Below are 21,977 nucleotides of genomic sequence, written 5' to 3'. Positions count from 1 at the left end.
TCTCGCGCCATGCAGACTAGCCGGCTTAAAGTGAACTAAAATCGCTACTATCGATTCTTTCCTCCCACTTCTGACCTCGTGTTGAGGCTAGGAAACCTTTCTGACAGTTGGATACGGTTTACTTTGGAGCGTTTCGCTCCTATCCGGGTTTTTCGAACTCGTTGTTAAGTGATAAAAGAAGAATAATTGCAAGTAAGATAATATTCTAACAATATCATGGGTGATTCTCTGGATGGGACCAGTGAGCCCACACCAGAGACACAAAATGTCGCGATCGTAGACTTCACATCATTCACAAACTATCTACGAAAGATCGTGTCGATTCTGGCTCCCGACGAAGATGGAGTATCACAGGACTTTATCTCTGCTCTGGAAGACAAAAGCCATCAAGAATATATTCGCAAATTCATGAGTGATTTTCAAGTTTGGGCTCTTTGTATCCAACGAGCTTCAACAAAAGGTATAATTAATGATTATTTTTGCTGTAATAAATTTATAAATGATTCGTGTAGGTGTCTATCATGATGAATTCTTGGCAAAACCAACGGTATATTGTTGCTAATGTATTGGTGCAAAACCATGCAGGAATACTCTGTTGAAAATCGATGACACTCTCTTTACCATTTACGTAGCATTATGACTCATATTTTTATTTTGACATACAATAATATTGTCATAACTAAGCATATAAAATACTTACATACCGACAATATCTACATACGGCACTGAAATAAAATTATATTTTTTAATTAAATGATATTTTTCTTGTTTATAGAGGAAGATGGAGGTGAAGGAGATGAAGATAAAGACAGTGCAATGTATCACATATCGAATGAAATATATTTTACAAATCCCAAAATGTCAACATTGGTATTGATAAAAAGAGGAGCTGTTATTGAAGCGGATAAGTCAATTTCATCACAAGTAAGAATTGTCAATTTCTCAGATGGTCCACCGTATGAGACATTGCATGCAATTACTAAAACCATGGCTCCATTTTTCAAAAGTTATGTTAAAGAAACCGGACGTATTGATCGAGATGGTGATAAAATGGCACCGTCTGTAGAGAAAAAAATAGCTGAATTAGAAATGGGTTTATTACATCTTCAACAGAACATTGATATACCTGAAATTTCTTTAGTTATACATCCAATTGTCCAACAAGTTGTTAAACAATGTTCTGAAGAAAATAGAAAACCTAAAGTTGCTGATTTTGGTGATAAAGTTGAAGACTCATCATTTTTGAATGCACTACAACATGGTGTAAATAGATGGATAAAAGAGATTCAAAAAGTTACTAAATTAAATCGTGATCCAGAATCTGGCACAGCTTTGCAAGAAATATCATTCTGGTTAAACCTGGAACGAGCTTTGATTCGCATTTTAGAGAAACGTGAAAGTGTTGAGGTCACATTGACTTTAGATATTTTAAAACATGGTAAACGTTTTCATGCAACAGTGAGTTTTGATACTGATACAGGATTAAAACAAGCCCTTGCTACAGTTAATGACTATAACCCTTTAATGAAAGACTTTCCGATAAATGATTTACTTTCAGCTACTGAACTTGAGCGAATTCGTGCTGCCGTTCAACAAATATTCTTCCATATGAGGAAAATACGACACACTAAATATCCAGTTCAACGAGTTTTGAGATTAGTTGAAGCCATTTCGCGTGATTTGAGTCAACAGTTACTGAAAGTTCTTGGTACACGTCGTCTCATGCACATTCCTTTTGATGAGTTTGAGAAAGTTATGACTCAATGTTTTGAAGTTTTCAATACTTGGGATGATGAATACGACAAACTTACTAGTTTATTACGTGATTTTGTGAAAAAGAAGAGGGATGAACACATGAAAATGGTTTGGAGAGTTTCATTGGCGCACAAAAAATTACAAACAAGAATGGAACAAATGCGAAAATTTAGACGACAACATGAACAACTTCGTACAGTTATTGTCCGTGTCCTTCGACCAACAGTTCGACAAAACAGTAATAATGCAGCAATTGAAAATCCTGACACTGACAATCTAAAAGTTGAATTTGCATTGGATGCAGCTGATGCTAACGCTATTGGTGAAATTAATTTGGCATATGAAAACGTTAAGGAAGTTGATTGCTTGGATATTACTAAAGAAGGTCTTGAGTTATGGGAAGCTGCTGTTCACCGATATGACGAACGAATCGAACGTGTAGAAGCGAGGATTACAGCACATCTTCGTGATCAACTTGGAACTGCTAAAAATGCCAATGAAATGTTTAGAATTTTTTCACGTTATAATGAACTCTTTTTCCGGTCTCACATTCGTGGTGCTATTAGGGAATACCAAACACAACTTATACAAAGAGTTAAGGATGATATTGAAGCTCTACATAAAAAGTTTAAAGTACAATATCCTCAGAGTAAATGTTGCAAAATGAGTATGGTCAGGGACATTCCACCAGTATCTGGTTCAATTATTTGGGTCAAACAAATTGACTATCAACTGACAATGTATTTGAAACGTGTAGAGGATGTCTTGGGTGTAGGATGGGAAAATCACATCGATGGTCAAAAACTTAAAGCAGATGGTGACAGCTTCCGACTAAAGCTTTCAACTCAAGAGATATTCGATGATTGGGCACGGAAAGTTCAACAAAAGAACATCGGTGTTACTGGCCGGATCTTCACTATTGAAAATGTTCGCTCTCGTTCTGGACGAGGGAATGTACTTAAACTAAAAGTTAACTTCTTGCCGGAAATTATTATGCTTTCAAAGGAAGTGAGAAACTTGAAGAATTTGGGATTCCGGGTTCCGCTAGCTATTGTGAATAAAGCTCACCAAGCCAACCAACTTTATCCATTCGCTATCAGCCTTATTGAAAGTATCAGGACTTATGAAAGAACTCTTGAGAAAGTGAGTATCAATATTTATTTTTATTATAGGATAGAATAGGATTATATATTGTTATTACTAACATTAGTTATAATTAAAATATAATATTTGGAGCCATTGATGATATCATCTATAGTAATTGCAGTGTTTTTAATATAATGGCGATTCTAGAAATCAATTGTCTAATCCCTTGAATCTCCATAATTTTTAGCTTACTTCTCGGAGTCCCCACTGTCCCGCATTAAAGGTAGCCATCATACGCTGCATCACCAACTATTTATAATATATATTATTATACTGGACAATAAAAACAAACTGTTTTTGTTGTGATTTGAAAGTATTTCAGTCTAAAAACGGATAAAACCTTATTTGTGTTGTGTCATTGGCTAATTGAAATCAATAACAAATATTTTATAGTAAATATTTTAAATTTCTTTTCAATATTTTACAGTCTTACTTGCCGAACTAATTTATCTTTTAATCGAAAATTTTTTAAATAATTAATATTCTAATTAAATTTGATTAATTTAACTATATTTCTTTCAAATTAAAAATATTCAAAGAACATTTTATAGTACAAATAATAATATTACTCTGCTATCAGTACTTAAATTAAATTAAAAATACAAAAATGCATCCAATCTGATTGATTTAATGAGATCACAGCAAAAAGAGTTGTTAGCCAATATTAGCTATCTTCTTTGTTATCTTCTAATGTAATAATTGTATGCCTGCTTAATATTTATCGTAGCAAAGAGACCCCAAAATATTTTTAAGCCTTTATGAGACAAACTTGAGTTAGAATTTTTTTATCATCGTCTATTTTGTTAAGCTTAATCGGCATAATCTTATTGTCCCTTTTTTAATCTTATGAGTTCAATAAAAAATAATTATATTACCTTGTTATAATTTTGCTTTGAGAAACGGCCAAAAATTTAATTTGCATTTATGTTGCAACATGTAAAAATAATGAATGTAATTTTATTGAATGCATAAAAAATCTTAAAAAGTGTCGTGGTAATTTATATTATTAAATGATAACGGCATGGAATAAAATATAAATTATTTGCACGGTTTTTAGATAGAGGACAAAGCCAGCATCATCCCTCTGGTAGCAGGATTACGGAAAGATGTACTGGCTCTATTTTCAGAAGTATGTAATAGAATGTATTAAATTTATCAACAGTTATTTTACAATTTTTAATCAATTATCTTTATTTAAGGGTATTGCTCTTGTCTGGGAAAGCTATAAACTGGATCCATATGTTCAACGCTTATCAGATATTGTTGTTCAGTTCCAAGAGAAGGTTGATGATCTCCTCGTAGTTGAAGAACAACTTGATGTTGATGTTAGATCATTAGAAACATGTCCGTACTCAGCAGCTACTTTTGCTGACATTTTAGCTAAAATACAAAAATCTGTTGATGAATTATCCTTGAAGAATTACTCCAACTTACACATTTGGGTAGCACGACTTGATGAAGAGGTTGAAAAGAATTTAGCAGCTCGTTTAGAAGCTGGAATAAAAGCTTGGACAGATGCCCTCATGGGACAAAAGAAAGAAGTAGATCTAAGTATGGATACAGATGCTCCAATTAAACCAACACATAAACCAGGTGGTGATCCCAAGATACAAAATCAAATTCACGAAGTTCGCATCACAAATCAAACTATGTATTTATACCCAAGTATCGAAGACGCAAGATTCCAGATAATGCAGCAACTGTTTGCTTGGCAAGCTATTGTAACATCACAAGTTCGTTTACAGAGTTCACGATATCAAGTTGGTCTTGATAAACCAGAGTCTGGAACATATCGGAATTTACTCACTAAACTACCAAATGGGAAACAACCGTTGGAAGCAGCATACGAAGCCATTGAATCAAAAATGAAAGACGTAGCCGAGTATGTTGATCAATGGTTACGATATCAAGCTCTATGGGATTTACAACCCGAGAATTTGTATGGTAAACTCGGTGAGGACATAAATCTCTGGATGAAATGTCTAAACGACATCAAAAAAACTCGCACGACTTTTGATACCTCGGACACACGACGAGAATTCGGTCCTGTTATAATTGACTTTGCTAAAGTTCAGAGTAAAGTCTCATTGAAATACGATTCTTGGCATAAAGAAACTCTTGGTAAATTCGGGGCTCTTCTTGGCAATGAAATGGCAAGTTTCCATGCTCAAGTTTCTAAGTCACGTAGCGATCTTGAACAACAATCGATCGAAGCAGCAAGCACTACTGATGCGGTTGGTTTCATTACATACGTGCAATCTCTAAAACGTAAGATGAAAGCATGGGAAAAACAGGTTGATGTTTATCGAGAAGGTCAACGAATTCTTGAGCGCCAACGTTTCCAATTTCCTTCTTCATGGCTTCATGTGGATAATATTGAAGGAGAATGGGGTGCATTTAATGAAATAATCAAACGAAAAGACTTAAGTATCCAGACTCAAGTGGCTTCGTTGCAAATGAAGATTGTCGCCGAAGATAAAGCAGTTGAGACGAGAACATCCGATTTTTTAAACGATTGGGAGCGTGGAAAACCAGTAGAAGGGCATTTAAGACCAGATGAAGCTCTTCAACAACTCCAACTATTTGAAAGTAAGTTTGCTAGACTGAAGGAAGAACGTGACAATGTTGCGAAAGCTAAAGAGGCTCTTGAATTACAAGAACCGGGTGGTTTATCGACAAGTGAAGATAGAATGCAAGTGGTCTTCGAAGAACTTCAAGATTTACGTGGTGTGTGGTCGGAATTGTCTAGAATATGGGCACAGATTGATGAGACACGAGAAAAACCATGGTTATCAGTACAACCTCGAAAACTACGTCAACAACTTGATACAATGATGGCTCAACTCAAAGAATTACCTGCTAGACTAAGACAATATTCTTCCTATGAATATGTCAAAAAAATGTTACATAATTATACCAAAGTTAACATGCTTATTTTTGAGTTGAAATCTGATGCCCTGAAAGAACGTCACTGGAAACAATTAACTAAACAGTTAAGAGTTAATTGGATTCTGAGCGAACTTACGCTTGGTCAAGTTTGGGATGTTAATCTTCAAAAGAATGAAAGTATAGTCAAAGATATTATCTTAATCGCCCAGGGAGAAATGGCTCTTGAAGAATTTTTAAAACAAGTACGAGAATCTTGGCAAACTTACGAACTAGATTTAATTAATTATCAAAGCAAATGTAAATTAATTCGTGGATGGGATGATTTATTTAATAAAGTTAAAGAGCATATCAATTCCGTAGCTGCTATGAAACTTTCACCGTACTATAAAGTATTTGAAGAAGAGGCTTTGACGTGGGAAGAAAAATTAAATAGAATAAATGCTTTATTCGATATTTGGATTGATGTTCAACGTCGTTGGGTTTATCTCGAAGGAATATTCTCTGGAAGTGCAGACATTAAAACCTTGCTACCTGTTGAAACGTCACGATTCCAAAGCATTAGTTCAGAGTTTCTTGGTCTTATGAAAAAAGTGTCTAAATCGCGAATGGTTATGGATGTATTAAATATTCCTGGTGTTCAAAAAGCTCTTGAAAGATTGGCAGATCTGTTAGGAAAAATTCAAAAAGCTCTTGGAGAATATTTAGAAAGAGAGAGAACTTCTTTCCCACGGTTTTACTTTGTGGGAGATGAAGATCTTCTTGAAATCATTGGTAATAGTAAAAATGTTGCAAGACTACAAAAACATTTTAAGAAAATGTTCGCAGGAGTTGCAGCAATAATTTTAAATGAAGACAATACAGTTATCACTGGTATTGCTTCGAGAGAAGGTGAAGAAGTACATTTCCAGACTCCAGTATCTACTATTGACTACCCAAAAATTAACGAATGGTTAACACTTGTAGAGAAAGAAATGCGAGTAACTCTAGCATCTAGTTTAGCAAAAGCTGTGTCGGATATAAAACAATTTAAAGATGGAAATATCAATGCTCCAGCATTTATGAAATGGTGTGATAATTATCAGGCGCAAATAATTGTTTTAGCAGCACAAATTTTATGGTCTGAAGATGTCGAAGCTGCTTTACATGAAGCACAAGCTGATCCAAGTAAAAATCCATTAGAAAGAGTATTAAATCAAGTAGAGGGCACTTTAAATATTCTAGCTGACTCTGTACTTCAAGAACAACCAGCTCTCAGAAGAAAAAAACTTGAGCATTTGATAAATGAATTTGTTCATAAAAGAACAGTTACAAGACGATTGATTGCAAATAAAGTATCTAATCCAAAAGCATTTGAGTGGTTGTGTGAAATGAGATTCTACTTTGATCCACGACAAACTGAAGTTTTACAGCAATTGACTATTCACATGGCTAATGCTAAATTCTTTTATGGATTTGAATACCTCGGTGTTCAAGACAGATTAGTACAGACACCACTTACTGATCGTTGTTACTTAACAATGACGCAAGCATTAGAAGCAAGACTTGGTGGATCACCTTTTGGACCTGCTGGTACTGGAAAGACTGAATCAGTTAAAGCACTTGGACATCAACTTGGAAGGTTTGTTCTTGTATTCAACTGCGATGAAACTTTTGACTTTCAAGCAATGGGTCGTATATTTGTTGGATTATGTCAAGTTGGTGCTTGGGGTTGTTTTGATGAATTCAATCGTCTCGAGGAAAGAATGCTTTCAGCAGTTTCTCAACAAGTTCAAACAATCCAAGAAGCACTGAAAAGCCAAATGGAAGGCAAAAAAGAAGGAACTTTGTGCGTTGAATTAGTTGGAAAGCAAGTCAAAGTTTCCACAGATATGGCCATCTTCATCACAATGAATCCCGGCTATGCGGGCCGATCCAATTTACCTGATAACTTGAAGAAATTATTTAGATCACTGGCTATGACTACTCCAGATAGACAATTAATTGCTGAAGTTATGTTGTTTAGCCAAGGCTTCAGATCTGCTGAGAAACTTGCATGCAAAATTGTCCCATTCTTCAAACTTTGTGATGAACAGCTATCTAATCAATCTCATTACGATTTTGGTCTACGTGCCCTAAAGTCAGTTCTAATATCTGCTGGTAATGTTAAACGAGATAGAATTCAAAGAATAAAAGAAGGAATGCAAAGCCGAGGAGAAGAGAATATTGATGAAGCTTCAATCGCTGAAAATTTACCAGAACAAGAAATTCTCATCCAATCAGTCTGTGAGACTATGGTTCCCAAGTTGGTTGCTGAAGACATTCCACTATTATTCAGTTTACTCAATGATGTATTCCCCAATGTAAATTACACACGAGCTGAAATGAAAGGTATAAATTAAATTTTTTCATTTAAATTTAAATATGCATCAACGTGGTCTTTTTTATTCAGGTTTGAAAGATCAGATCCGAAAAGTCTGTGCGGAAGAATATCTTGTATGTGGAGAAGGTGACGAACAGGGAGGAGCTTGGCAAGAAAAGGTAATTAAAAATTATAGCTGTCTACTTTGCTATGAAATAATATGAAAATTATGCGAATGATTTTTATAAATAATTTAGAAGTTGTTAGCATTTTTGTAATCATCTAAATTTGTGGGTTAAATATGCCAATCATTAACTGTAAATGCTTTTTAATTATATCTCACTCTTTATCTTATGCACACTCAAGGAATTGGTTGGTGAAACTTGGGTGGAGAAGGTGAGATTGAATCCAGTGCAAAAATTATGATGTATGAAAAGAGGAGAGAGGGACTATTTTATAAAGTTTTTATTTAAAAAAAGGAATTTAACACATCATCTGAAAAATTACTAACAATTGAAATTTTGAAATTAAATTTAGTTGAATCACTTATAGTAAACAATTTGACAAATACTATCAATTGAGCTTAAATGAAATAAATGAAAATTTTCTCGTGATTCTGTTAAAAGTGACATTTAAACAATAAATTAATTAAAAGTATAAATTTAATTGAAATTTTACAAGCGATTATTTTAATTCACAAAATATCAATATAATTACAAGTAAAAAAAGAAAATAATACATCGATTTACATTCTTATTATAATCCGAGTATCACAAAATACTCAAAATAAAGTTATTCAAAAACTTTTAAAAGCTTAAAGTTCAGAGAGATTATTTAAATTTAAAAAAACTTCAATTACTTTTAATTTTTCTTTGGTTTTTTATTACAATGCTTGATACAATAATACAATTTTGATGATTGATCTTTAAAAATTTTGTATTACTTTATTTTTAGTGTTCGCATCAAATTAATCACAGCACTTTTTTCAATAGAAAAGATTTTTTATTACACAGATAAATTATATTTCACTGACAGCGATTGAAAGTTTTAAGAGTTATTCGTTTTTGAATCAATTTATTTTTTATAACTACTTCCCTGGAACTGAAAATTTCTATCTTATATCATTGTAAAGGAGATAATTTAACAAAGAACCAACTTCTCGTGAAATCATTACTCATGCTAACATTTTAAAGTAAGCTTTTATTTCTTTGTAGCACACATCTTTAAGTTATTTTACAGCTCGTAATTCATAGAGTTATTATCTCTAAAATTAAATTTCAAACTCATTTATAGATTATAACCCAATAATAAAACTCTAGTCGATCAGATAACAAATTTGATTTATAATTTTTAACTTCCCAGTTTTATATTTTATAATCAGTCTTATTCTCCTCTACTATACGTCGAATTGTCTTTTTTATTTAGCTCGTATAAAATTTTAAAACAATAACCTTTTTTTTCTTTGCCCAGGTTTTACAACTCTATCAAATTTGCAACTTGAACCATGGATTAATGATGGTTGGTCCAAGTGGATCAGGGAAAACCACAGCCTGGAAAGTTCTCCTCAAGGCATTGGAAAGATTCGAAGGTATTGAAGGTGTTGCTCACGTTATTGATCCTAAAGCTATCAGCAAAGAAACTCTTTACGGAGTATTGGATCCTAATACTCGAGAATGGACTGATGGTCTTTTTACTCATATCCTTCGTAAGATTATTGACAACGTTCGTGGAGAAATTAATAAACGACAATGGATTATTTTTGATGGCGATGTTGATCCAGAGTGGGTAGAAAACCTTAATTCAGTTCTTGATGATAATAAACTTCTTACTTTACCTAATGGTGAACGTTTAAGTTTACCTCCAAATGTAAGAGTAATGTTTGAAGTTCAAGACTTGAAATATGCTACTCTCGCAACTGTATCTCGATGTGGAATGGTATGGTTCTCTGAAGATGTACTTTCTACAGAAATGATTTTCGAAAATTACTTACTACGTTTAAAGAACATTCCTCTAGAAGACGGTGATGAAGATAATTTGAGTAAGAAAACAGAAAAAGATGATTCAATGTCTCCAGCTCTTTCTGTTCAACGAGAAGTAGCTTGCATATTCCAAAGTTATTTTGCACCCGATGGTTTGGTTGTTAGATGTTTAGAATATGCGATGAAGCAAGAGCATATCATGGACTTTACGAGACTAAGAGCATTAAGCTCTCTGTTCTCTATGCTCAATCAAGCGGTTCGTAATGTACTGCAATATAATCACGCACACGTTGATTTTCCTTTGCCAAGTGAACAGTTGGAACGTTATATGCCTAAATGTCTAGTTTATGCTCTACTTTGGAGCTTTGCTGGAGATGCCAAATTAAAAGTAAGATCCGATTTAGGAGATTTCATCAGATCCATTACAACAGTGCCTTTACCTTCTCAAGGGAACATTCCCATCATCGATTTCGAAGTTAATATCAATGGAGAATGGATGCCATGGAGTAATAAAGTCCCCCAAATTGAAGTTGAAACTCATAAAGTTGCTAGTCCAGATATTGTCGTACCAACTCTTGATACTGTAAGACATGAGAGCCTTTTGTATACTTGGTTAGCCGAGCATAAACCTTTAGTGCTTTGTGGACCTCCAGGGTCAGGTAAAACCATGACACTTTTTTCTGCTTTGCGAGCTTTACCAGATATGGAAGTTGTTGGTCTCAACTTTTCTTCAGCTACAACTCCTGAACTGCTATTAAAAACTTTTGATCATTATTGTGAGTACCGTAAAACACCCAATGGTGTCGTTTTGTCCCCTGTACAATTGGGAAAATGGTTAGTACTTTTCTGTGATGAAATTAACCTTCCAGACATGGATAATTACGGAACACAAAGAGTAATTTCATTCTTAAGACAATTAGTTGAGCACCGAGGATTTTATCGTACTAGTGATCAAGCTTGGGTAACACTTGAGCGAATACAATTTGTCGGAGCTTGTAATCCACCCACCGATCCCGGTAGGAAGCCACTTAGTCATCGATTCTTAAGACATGTGCCAGTAATATATGTTGACTACCCAGGAGAGACATCACTCAAACAAATTTACGGAACATTCACCCGTGCTATGTTGCGATTGACTCCATCATTACGTGGTTACGCTGAGCCGTTGACTAATGCCATGGTTGAATTCTACTTAGCTTCTCAAGAAAGATTCACCCAAGATATGCAGCCGCATTATGTTTATTCACCTCGTGAGATGACGCGATGGGTACGAGGAATCTGTGAGGCCATTCGACCTCTTGATAGTCTTTCAGTTGAAGGTCTAGTGCGCTTATGGGCTCACGAAGCTCTTCGTCTTTTCCAAGATCGTCTAGTAGAAGATTCAGAACGTGCATGGACCAACAAAAATATTGACATTGTAGCCATGAAACACTTCATGGGAGTGGATAAAGAAAAAGCACTTGAGAGACCCATTTTATACAGTAACTGGCTTTCTAAGGATTATGTTCCAGTCAATAGACAAGAACTTAGAGATTATGTACGTGCTAGACTTAAAGTATTTTATGAAGAAGAACTGGATGTTCCTCTTGTGCTTTTTGATGAAGTTCTCGAACACGTACTACGAATTGATAGAATTTTCCGACAACCACAAGGACATTTGTTACTTATTGGTGTGTCTGGTGCAGGAAAAACTACCTTGTCACGATTTGTCGCTTGGATGAATGGTTTATCAATATTCCAAATCAAAGTTCACAATAAATACACTGGTGAAGATTTTGATGAAGATCTGAGACAAGTTTTGAGAAGATCTGGATGTAAAGATGAAAAAATAGCATTCATTTTAGATGAATCAAACGTACTTGAATCTGGATTTTTAGAAAGGATGAATACTCTCTTGGCTAATGGTGAAGTACCTGGATTATTTGAAGGAGATGAATATACAACACTCATGACTCAATGTAAAGAAGGAGCTCAAAGGGAAGGATTGATGCTTGATTCTAATGAAGAGCTATACAAGTGGTTTACAGGACAGGTTATGAAGAATTTGCATGTTGTCTTCACAATGAACCCAAGTACTGATGGACTCAAGGATCGCGCTGCTACATCTCCTGCCCTCTTCAATCGTTGTGTATTGAATTGGTTTGGTGATTGGTCAGATAATGCATTATTCCAAGTTGGCAAAGAATTCACTAGTCGAGTGGATCTTGAAAAACCATCTTGGAAAGCTCCAGATTTTTTCCCATCTGCATGCTCATTGATTCCCAACCCTCCAATGCATAGAGATGCTGTTATAAATGCTTGTGTCTATGTCCATCAAACTCTACATAAAGCAAATACCAGACTTGTTAAGAGAGGCAGCAGGACGATGGCTATTACACCTCGTCATTATCTAGACTTTATTAACCATTTTGTTAAATTGTATCAAGAGAAGCAAAGTGATCTAGAAGAACAACAATTGCATTTAAATGTTGGTCTTGCTAAGATTGCTGAGACTGTTGAACAAGTTGAAGAAATGCAAAAAAGTTTAGCTGTTAAATCACAGGTACTACTGGAGATTTTAAAATTTAATTATGAATTAATATTGAAGAAAAATGATTATTTATTTTGTTGAAATGATTTTTTGTAGGAATTACAAGCTAAAAATGAAGCTGCTAATGCTAAATTAAGGCAAATGGTTAAAGATCAACAAGAAGCTGAGAAGAAGAAAGTTCAAAGTCAGGAAATCCAACAACAATTAGCTATACAAACAGTGGCGATTAACCAGAAGAGGGAAGATGTCATGGCTGATCTCGCACAAGTAGAACCAGCTGTAATTGACGCACAAAATGGTTTGTATTTCATGTTTATCCTATCTATTAAAACTCATGACTCACTGTCAATTAAAGAGATACAATTACAAAAACCGTTCATGTAAACATAATTAAATAATTATAATATTTTTTTTTATAAAATTACGGAGATTACAATTTACTAATGATAATAACGAACAAAATTTTTTAAATTACCGTAACAAATACCAAAAAACAATAATTAAAGAATACGAAATTAAATCGGCCAATCAGAAAACCGTAACCATTTTACCATAACCCGCTGATTGGTCAATTTTATTTTTAAATTTTCCCAATGAATAAAAATAAAAATTAAATAATTTTTTACGTTATCGACAGTGCGCTCGAAAAGCGTGCAGTGTATCTCTAGTGATGTTTTATAGTAGCAATAGATGTAGTTTGTCCATACGCTTCATTTTTCAGTTTTAAACATCAAAAATTTTCTCAATTAATTATTATTTATTTCGAGGATTATAAATACACTTATATTCCCGAATTTTATTGTTTAATGAAAAATCTGTTTAATACATAAAAAGTTATGACTGATAACCCTATTGTAAGTATAGCTGTGAAAGGAATAAAACGTCAACATCTCGTGGAAATTCGTTCGATGGCAAATCCACCTGCAATAGTTAAACTGGCATTAGAGTCAATATGTTTCCTACTTGGCGTGAGTACAACAGACTGGAAGCAAATTCGCGCTATTACAATGAAGGACAACTTTATACCTACCATCGTTAATTTCAATACGTCGGATATAACGTAAGAGAAAGCTGTCACCAAATACTGATGGTAGCTAGTAGTACTGATGATGAATGTTCAACGCCTCGGCTGGGATTCTAATCAACAATATTTATTAATAATACTTAGCTCAATTTCATGTTTTCATTACTACTTTGGCAGTTTATCTATTTATTGTATGGACATAAATCTTAATCATTTGTTATAATCATTACTTTTACCACCAAAATCTAACTTTATGTACAAAAAATATAAATTTACAACACCTGCAGCTAATGACAACTTAATTACTGTCAGTGTTACATCAACTAATTAATTACTTATTTATTGTTTACTCACATGCATTTATTTCCTTCTGTCGTATAGCGGTGAAATCAATAAGAAAACAACATTTGGTCGAAGTTCGTTCCATGGCAAATCCTCCGGCAATTGTCAAGGTTGCATTGGAATCAATCTGCCTATTACTTGGTGAAAATGCTAGTGATTGGAAATCAATCCGTGCTGTCATCATGAGAGACAACTTTATCAATACTATTGTCTCTAATTTCAGTACTGAGGATATAACGTAAGCATGCTATTATCGTTAATATTAATGACCTCTGCAAGCTCTCATGAGATTTAGAGACGGAACAGCCGATATAAGTGATGAGCATTAGATCAATTTTACTTGGAATGCGAGCACTTAATTACTGATTAACAGTTTGTGTCTGCTGATCGTAACACTCGATTAATCTTCATTGTTGCTAATTATATGTTACATTCTTTGTACTAATTATTTATGCATGATTGAAATTATCATTAATCATTCATTTATTTGATATCAATTACAATTTTTTTTGTTAATAAGAAATAATGTTATGATTATTAACAATGATGTTTTTAACTTAGGGATGAAGTTCGTGAAAAAATGAAGAGTAGATATCTTAGCAATCCTGATTATAATTTTGAAAAAGTTAATCGTGCTAGTATGGCGTGTGGACCTATGGTTAAATGGGCTACTGCACAGGTATATTATTTATTTAAATATTTGATCAAAAACATTTCTTTAATTATTTTAACGATAAGTAAATACTGTTGCTAGTGAGCTCTAATTATAAATTAATAAAATTTTTCTATTATGTAGATTGAATATGCAGATATGTTAAAACGAGTGGAACCACTTCGTGAAGAATTATACTCTCTCGAACGACAAGCTGAAACAAACAAATTAAAGGGTGAAGAAATTAAAAATTTAATTGCTCAATTAGAGCTCAGCATAGCATCATATAAAGAAGAATATGCACAGCTTATTTCTCAAGCTCAAGCAATCAAGACTGATTTGGAAAATGTGCAAGGTAAAGTGGATCGATCGATTGCACTAATCAAGTCTCTAGTTATTGAAAGAGAACGATGGGAAGCCACAAGTGATACATTCCGTAGTCAAATGTCAACTATTATTGGTGATGTTCTTTTATCATCAGCTTTCTTAGCTTACGCTGGTTATTTCGATCAACATTATCGACAAAATTTGTTTTCAACTTGGTGCCAACATCTTCAACACGCAAACATCCAATTCCGTCCGGATATAGCAAGAACAGAATATTTATCTAATCCTGATGAAAGATTACGCTGGCAGGCAAATGCTCTACCAACGGATGATCTCTGTACGGAAAATGCTATTATGTTGAAACGCTTCAATAGATACCCATTGATCATTGATCCGTCAGGTCAAGCTACAGAATTTATTATGAATGAATTTAAAGACCGTAAAATCACCAAGACTAGTTTCCTGGATGACTCCTTTAGGAAAAATCTCGAGAGTGCTCTTCGCTTTGGTAATCCTCTTCTAGTTCAAGACGTGGAAAATTATGATCCAGTCTTGAATCCGGTGTTGAACAGAGAGTTAAGACGAACGGGTGGAAGAGTTTTGATTACTTTAGGAGATCAGGATATTGACCTTTCTCCATCATTCGTTATTTTCCTCTCGACTAGAGATCCTACTGTGGAATTTCCTCCTGATATATGTTCTCGCGTAACTTTCGTCAACTTTACGGTTACTCGAAGCTCTCTTCAAAGCCAATGTCTTAATCAAGTTCTTAAAGCAGAACGTCCAGACATAGATGAAAAGAGGTCTGATTTATTGAAATTACAAGGAGAATTCCATCTTCGTTTAAGACAGTTAGAGAAATCACTTCTTCAAGCTCTCAACGACGCTAAAGGAAAGATTCTTGATGATGATTCAGTTATAACAACTTTGGAGACTCTAAAACAAGAAGCTGCTGATATCAGCAAGAAAGTTGAAGAAACTGATAAGGTAATTGCAGAAATTGAAACTGTTTCACATCAGTACTTACCACTGTCTCAAGCATGTTCGAATATATACTTTACTATGGATAGTCTTAATCAAATTCATTTTCTCTATCAATACTCTTTAAAAATGTTTTTGGACATTTTCACATCAGTTCTTTCACAGAATCCTAAATTGAGCGGAGTTTCTGATTATACTCAACGACTGTCGTTGATCACGAGTGATTTGTTTTCGGTATGTTATGAAAGAGTAGCTCGAGGAATGTTACATGCTGATAGAATGACGTTTGCTCTGCTATTATGCCGTATTCATCTAAAAGGAATCGTTAATGAATCAACTTATGATCCAGAATTTACATTCTTTCTACGTGGAAAAGAAGGCGTGCTAAATGTCCGTGGAACAATGATTTCAAGTTTGAGTTCTGAACAACAAGAAGCCATGATGCGTTTGAGTATTCGACTTCCTGCATTTAAAAAGTTGGCTCAGAATATCCAAGAAAGTCCAGAATTTGTTGCATGGCTACAATCATCTACTCCAGAGACTGCAGTACCAAAGTTATGGGAAGAGGAAAAACCTTTGTCACCGATTGGCACGGCAGTTCATCAACTGCTCTTGATCCAAGCATTCAGACCCGATCGAGTAATTGCTGCAGCAGCTTTGTTTATTACTTCGGCTTTGGGAGATAAATTTATGGCAGCCGCTGAAGCTGAAATCGATTTTGCTGCTGTCGTTGAAAATCAATTAAAAGCAGCTGTACCAGCACTTCTTTGTTCTGTACCAGGTTTTGACGCATCGGGTCGAGTGGATGATCTAGCGGCTGAACTAGGAAAACAAATCGTCAGCATTGCGATTGGATCTGCGGAAGGTTTTAATCAAGCTGATAGAGCTATTAATTTAGCGGTGAAAGCAGGAAAATGGGTAATGTTAAAGAATGTTCATCTCGCACCGCAATGGCTTGTTCAACTAGAAAAAAAACTTCATAGTCTCCAACCACATGCTGGTTTTCGGTTGTTCTTAACTATGGAAATAAATCCAAAAGTACCAGTAAATCTCTTAAGAGCTGGTAGGATATTTGTCTTTGAACCACCACCAGGAATAAAAGCTAATCTCTTAAGAACATTCAGTACCGTGCCGGCATCTAGAATGATGAAAGCACCTAATGAACGTGCAAGATTATACTTCTTGCTGGCTTGGTTCCATGCTATAGTTCAAGAAAGATTACGATATTCCCCTCTCGGATGGGCTAAATACTATGAATTTAATGAAAGTGATCTTCGTGTTGCTTGTGATACTTTAGACACGTGGATTGATGCAACAGCTATGGGACGAACAAATCTACCACCTGAAAAAGTTCCATGGGATGCACTTGTAACTCTTCTGTCTCAATGTATTTATGGAGGTAAAATTGACAATGACTTTGATCAACGACTCTTGGCGTCATTCTTGAGGAAATTATTCACTCCAAGATCCTTTGAAGGAGACTTCGCTTTAGTAGCTAATGTAGATGGTGGTGGCCAAGGAAACCAGAGACACATTACAATGCCAGACGGCACTAGAAGAGATCATTTCCTTAAATGGATTGAATCCTTATCTGACAGACAAACTCCATCATGGCTGGGACTTCCTAACAATGCTGAAAAAGTACTTCTTACTACTCGTGGGACAGACTTGGTATCAAAACTATTAAAGATGCAACAGCTAGAAGACGAGGACGAATTAGCATATTCAACGGATGAATCTTTAGATACACCGAGAGAGGCTGAAGCTGATGGTAGACCATCTTGGATGAAAGTACTTCACAATTCTGCATCAACATGGTTGCAATTGTTGCCAAAGAATCTTCAAACTCTCAAGAGAACCGTGGAAAACATTAAAGATCCATTATATCGATACTTTGAACGTGAAGTTAACAGTGGAGCTAAGCTTCTTCAAGATGTAATTCATGACCTCGAGGATGTTGTGCTTATTTGCTTAGGAGAAAAGAAACAAACGAATTATCATAGAACTATGCTTTCAGAATTGGTGAAAGGAATTTTACCAGGAGGATGGAGGAGATATACGGTACCAAGAGGATGTACTGTGATTCAGTGGATAACTGATTTTAGTCATAGAGTATCCCAATTACAGGAAGTTTCCCGTCTTGTTTCTCAAGGTGGTGCCAAAGAGATCAAAAGTTTTCCGGTATGGTTAGGTGGTCTTCTAAATCCTGAAGCTTACATTACAGCAACCCGGCAATGTATTGCACAAGCAAACAGTTGGTCTCTCGAGGAATTGCAGTTGGATGTAACGATTGGTGATGGTGATAACATCGCTACTGACGACTGTTCATTTGCGGTAACTGGTTTAAAACTTCAAGGCGCACTTTGCAAAGATAACCAGCTTTATCTTACGTCTACTATCATGACGGATCTACCTGTAACAATGCTCAGATGGCATCGTGCATCTAGTGAAGAAGTGAGGAAAGGTAAACTTTCATTGCCAGTTTACCTTAATAGTACTAGAACAGAACTCCTCTTTACAGTAGAATTAAACATAGCGTCGAACCAAGAACCTCATAGCTTTTATGAACGAGGAGTCGCTGTACTCACTTCAACAGCGTTGAATTAATCAACCCGGATGTTTATCAATCTACTTTACTCTATATATATATATAACAGATTAATTTGTTTATTTTTTCAAGATGATTTAAAGAAAATTTTTAAAAAATTTACTATGAATATTTAATAATTTCTAAAACGCCTGTTTAAGTTTTTATAATGATTCAATCTTCGTCCTTATCTTTACATTGCATAATGTTGAGGCCATGAAAAATATTTTTAGGTAATTAAATAAATGATAGTACTAATATTAAATAATTTCGATTTTTGTACGCTTCAAATTCAGTGGCCTTTTTTAATATGATTAATTAATCATTTTATCAGTATGGTTATTAATAGTTTTGAATCAATTAGAAATAAAAAAAAAGTATAAAAAAGTATACAGATATTATTATAAATATAAATAATATGGATATATATTTATTAAATCATTCATCTGATAAATATGTATTGATGCAAGATTGTGAGTTAGCAATTTTTTATAAGGAATGTAAAACATGATATTGAATAAATATTGCGATGGCTTACAAAGTAAACAAGTATTTGATGTTTATTAAATTTGTTCGTCCTTCTTCACAAGAATAGATTATTTGAATCATGACTTAAATAGACTTTATAGAATGCATTAAAAGATTATTGATATTCTGAAGTTTCTTATCAAATAAGTAGTAATTAATTGTTTTATTTTTATAAAAAAAAATAGGGAATTCACACAGAGTAAGTTTTCCAGGAATGCTTTTCAATATGAAGAGAATTCAATGTACATCTAAATGTTTTTATTTATTTATTTTAAATTAAAATTAAAAATTCCAATTTAACTTATATGAAATTATAAAATTTTTCTTTATTCGCACATTAAGTTGTTTCATATTTAAGTTAAAATTAAGACATTTTAAAATATAATAAAACTGTGCAAACGTTTTTTTTGGACGGATAGAATGATTTTTACAATCAGATCTCATAACCACTCAAACTGATTATATACTTAATGAGTGAAAATACTTTTTTGATTTCATGAAAATTTTACATTTATTTACAATGGGTCTTACTTTTAACAAATAGAGCATAAAATTATTGTGTTTATATTACATAGAATTATTAAAAAATGCTTTTGAACACATTTACATTACCGTTATATAAATACAACGCATTACTAAAAGTATTACTTTACTATTATTTTAAATTCTTACATATTTATTAAATATAGTTCAAAGTAAAATTGCCTTTGTGCTTCACTGTTATAGAATAAACAATCGATCGGAGAGTGTACTTAACATAAACCAAAGTTATGTTTAATTTTCAAATATTAACAAAATAAAGTGAATTATGCATTTACTCCAACCTTTTCCGAGAAATTTTTTAAAAAACAAATTAAATTAAAAAAAAAATTAATTGTTGCGAGTCTTATATCACAGACACGGAGTTGTCCATTTCAACAGTCTTTTTATCTTCGTCATCATTATCGTCATTATCCTGCTCGGGGACTAGAGGTACATTTTTAGCAAAAACTAATGAGTCTTCACTGATAGGTGCAGCGGCGCTAACAAGATTTTCAATGGAAGCTGCTGTTGGAGGTAAATTATGTAATGAATTCCTTCGAAGGTTTTGTTGTGTTCTTGCAGTTCCTCTTCGTATACTACTTCTAAGTAAATTAGCGACATCAGCAGCTGTTAAATTAGATGACCCACTATTTTGTGACCTTCGATTTCGATCAATTGTAGAATGTGTTCTTGCTACAGGACATCTATCTAAAGTATTTATTCGTGTCATTCTGTCTAAAGTATTTGGCCTCAGTCTTTCATTCATACTAATGCCAACGTCCGTCACATCCGGTCTTGGTTCAATCGTATGTACCGTTATGTCTCTTGAAAGAATAGACTGATTCATTTCTACTAAAACTGCTGCATAATCAGGCGGAGGAGGTTGAAGAGCTGGTCTCGTACGTGGCACACTACTTTCACCTAAAACTGATGCTATCCTTCTTACACTCCTACGAAAGCTTTGTCTTAACATCTTGGCAATTCGTGCTCCTGTTGCTGTCGTATAGCTCGGTGGAGGCGTATACTTAGGAGGAGGGTCTTCAAAGGGAACATCTGACGTGGTTGGTAATATACCATTGCTGTGGACATTTGTGCTTGTATTATTTCTTAACTGTGCTTGAGTCCGCTGTGGATTTTCTGGCTCCAAATTGGGTCGATAGAGAAGTTGAATCCTCTGAAAGAGTAAATAATTCCTTATGATAAATTAATTATTTGCAATTAGCACTATTCATCAACATTAAATACAGTGCTGAATATTATGTTTATTGCAGAAATTAAATGCAATCTCGAGTAAAGTTTGACTTACATTTGCGTTGCATTGATCGCAACGATTATAATTAACCTCCGGTTGTTCAGTCTAATGTACGCATGGTATAAATCAATTCATTATATTATCATTTACGATGAATAACCAAGATAAGAAAGTAAAAAACAAGTTTTACTTACATCAAATATATCAGGTGGACCGTTATTTAGATACCGACAGGTTTGGATAATTGCGACTGCTGGAATGATCAAGATAGGAATAAGTTGAATCGATGCTCCTAATTGTTTTGCCCATATTGCCCAATAATCTCTGTTCGTTCTCCGATAGTTATAAAGCTCACGAAAACCACTAGTCCGAAAGAGTGTGATACTTAATACCTGAAGTATAGAATAACAGTATAGAATGAATTACCAAATATCTATTGACAAACTATTAAAAATTATTTCCATAAATTTACTTCAGAATTACCATTAATGTAATTGGTAGAATCACGTTCCAAGTGAAAGACAACAAAGGTCCAGCCCAGTGCCTAAGACATCTGCCTGTCGGTGGAAATAACTCGGCCACAACAGCTTCGCCTGTGTGAGGTCGACCTCTCACTGCAAATACTGCACCAACTTGTACCAGATATAATACTATTATCCACCAAGCTCCTCCAACTGTGTAATCCAAGTAGTAAACCACATAAATACCCAACTAGAAAATCAAAAATAATAAAAAGATTAATAATTATTATTAATTTTATTAATGTTATTAAGCAAAAAGCTTTTTATTTTTAATAAATGCCTTTATTCAATGTAAACAAGTTAATAGTTGGCGGAATAAATAATAACGTAATGATATATTAATCTAAAAATAAACTGAAATTAACAGTTACAAGTAACAGTAGAAATTAGAGAGGCTAAGAAATAAATATTACATTGAATAAAATATTAATTAGAATTTTCAACTATTACTTTAAAAACGATTTATTTATGTAAAGACAATTATTGATTTGAATCATGTAGTAAATTCACATAAATGTTTTTATCAATCTAGAATCCCACATTTAACGAGAGACAAAAGTTTTAATTAGTTGAGTTGTATAAAATATTAATGAACACTCTGATA

The 21,977-nt window shown here is 34.0% G+C and overlaps 2 protein-coding genes across 5 annotated transcripts in view; one reads left to right on the top strand and one right to left on the bottom strand.

The window, feature by feature from the left end:
* The first annotated feature begins 80 nt into the window (after positions 1 to 80).
* Positions 81 to 18,924, top strand: Dhc64C (dynein heavy chain, cytoplasmic). 2 transcript variants are annotated; one of them, XM_035088711.1, is made up of 11 exons: positions 81 to 460; positions 776 to 2,898; positions 3,959 to 4,030; positions 4,101 to 8,157; positions 8,219 to 8,307; positions 8,495 to 8,524; positions 9,599 to 12,649; positions 12,734 to 12,935; positions 14,043 to 14,241; positions 14,565 to 14,682; positions 14,800 to 18,924. In XM_035088711.1, the coding sequence occupies exons 1-11, from the start codon at positions 217 to 219 to the stop codon at positions 18,568 to 18,570; spliced, it is 13,956 nt and encodes a 4,651-aa protein (XP_034944602.1). In that variant the 5' UTR covers positions 81 to 216; the 3' UTR covers positions 18,571 to 18,924. The 2 variants fall into 2 exon arrangements, with proteins under 2 accessions (XP_034944602.1, XP_034944612.1); XM_035088721.1 differs by lacking the exon at positions 8,495 to 8,524.
* Positions 18,925 to 19,172: 248 nt separating this feature from the next.
* Positions 19,173 to 21,977, bottom strand: part of bdg (bedraggled) — a 39,587-nt gene continuing 36,782 nt past the window's right edge. For all 3 annotated transcript variants that reach the window (XM_035088734.1, XM_035088742.1, XM_035088748.1), the window contains 3 exons: positions 21,336 to 21,563; positions 21,047 to 21,244; positions 19,173 to 20,774 (listed from right to left, as the gene is read on the bottom strand). In XM_035088734.1, the coding sequence (XP_034944625.1) occupies positions 19,965 to 20,774; positions 21,047 to 21,244; positions 21,336 to 21,563 (1,236 nt within the window). In that variant the 3' untranslated portion in view covers positions 19,173 to 19,964. The remainder of the gene's footprint in view (positions 20,775 to 21,046; positions 21,245 to 21,335; positions 21,564 to 21,977) is intronic.

Source organism: Chelonus insularis, unplaced genomic scaffold, assembly GCF_013357705.1.
Source record: "Chelonus insularis isolate UGA/USDA-ARS -01 unplaced genomic scaffold, ASM1335770v1 contig_12_pilon, whole genome shotgun sequence".
NCBI classification, from domain to species: domain Eukaryota; kingdom Metazoa; phylum Arthropoda; class Insecta; order Hymenoptera; family Braconidae; genus Chelonus; species Chelonus insularis.
This window is presented reverse-complemented; position numbering and strand designations above follow the sequence as displayed.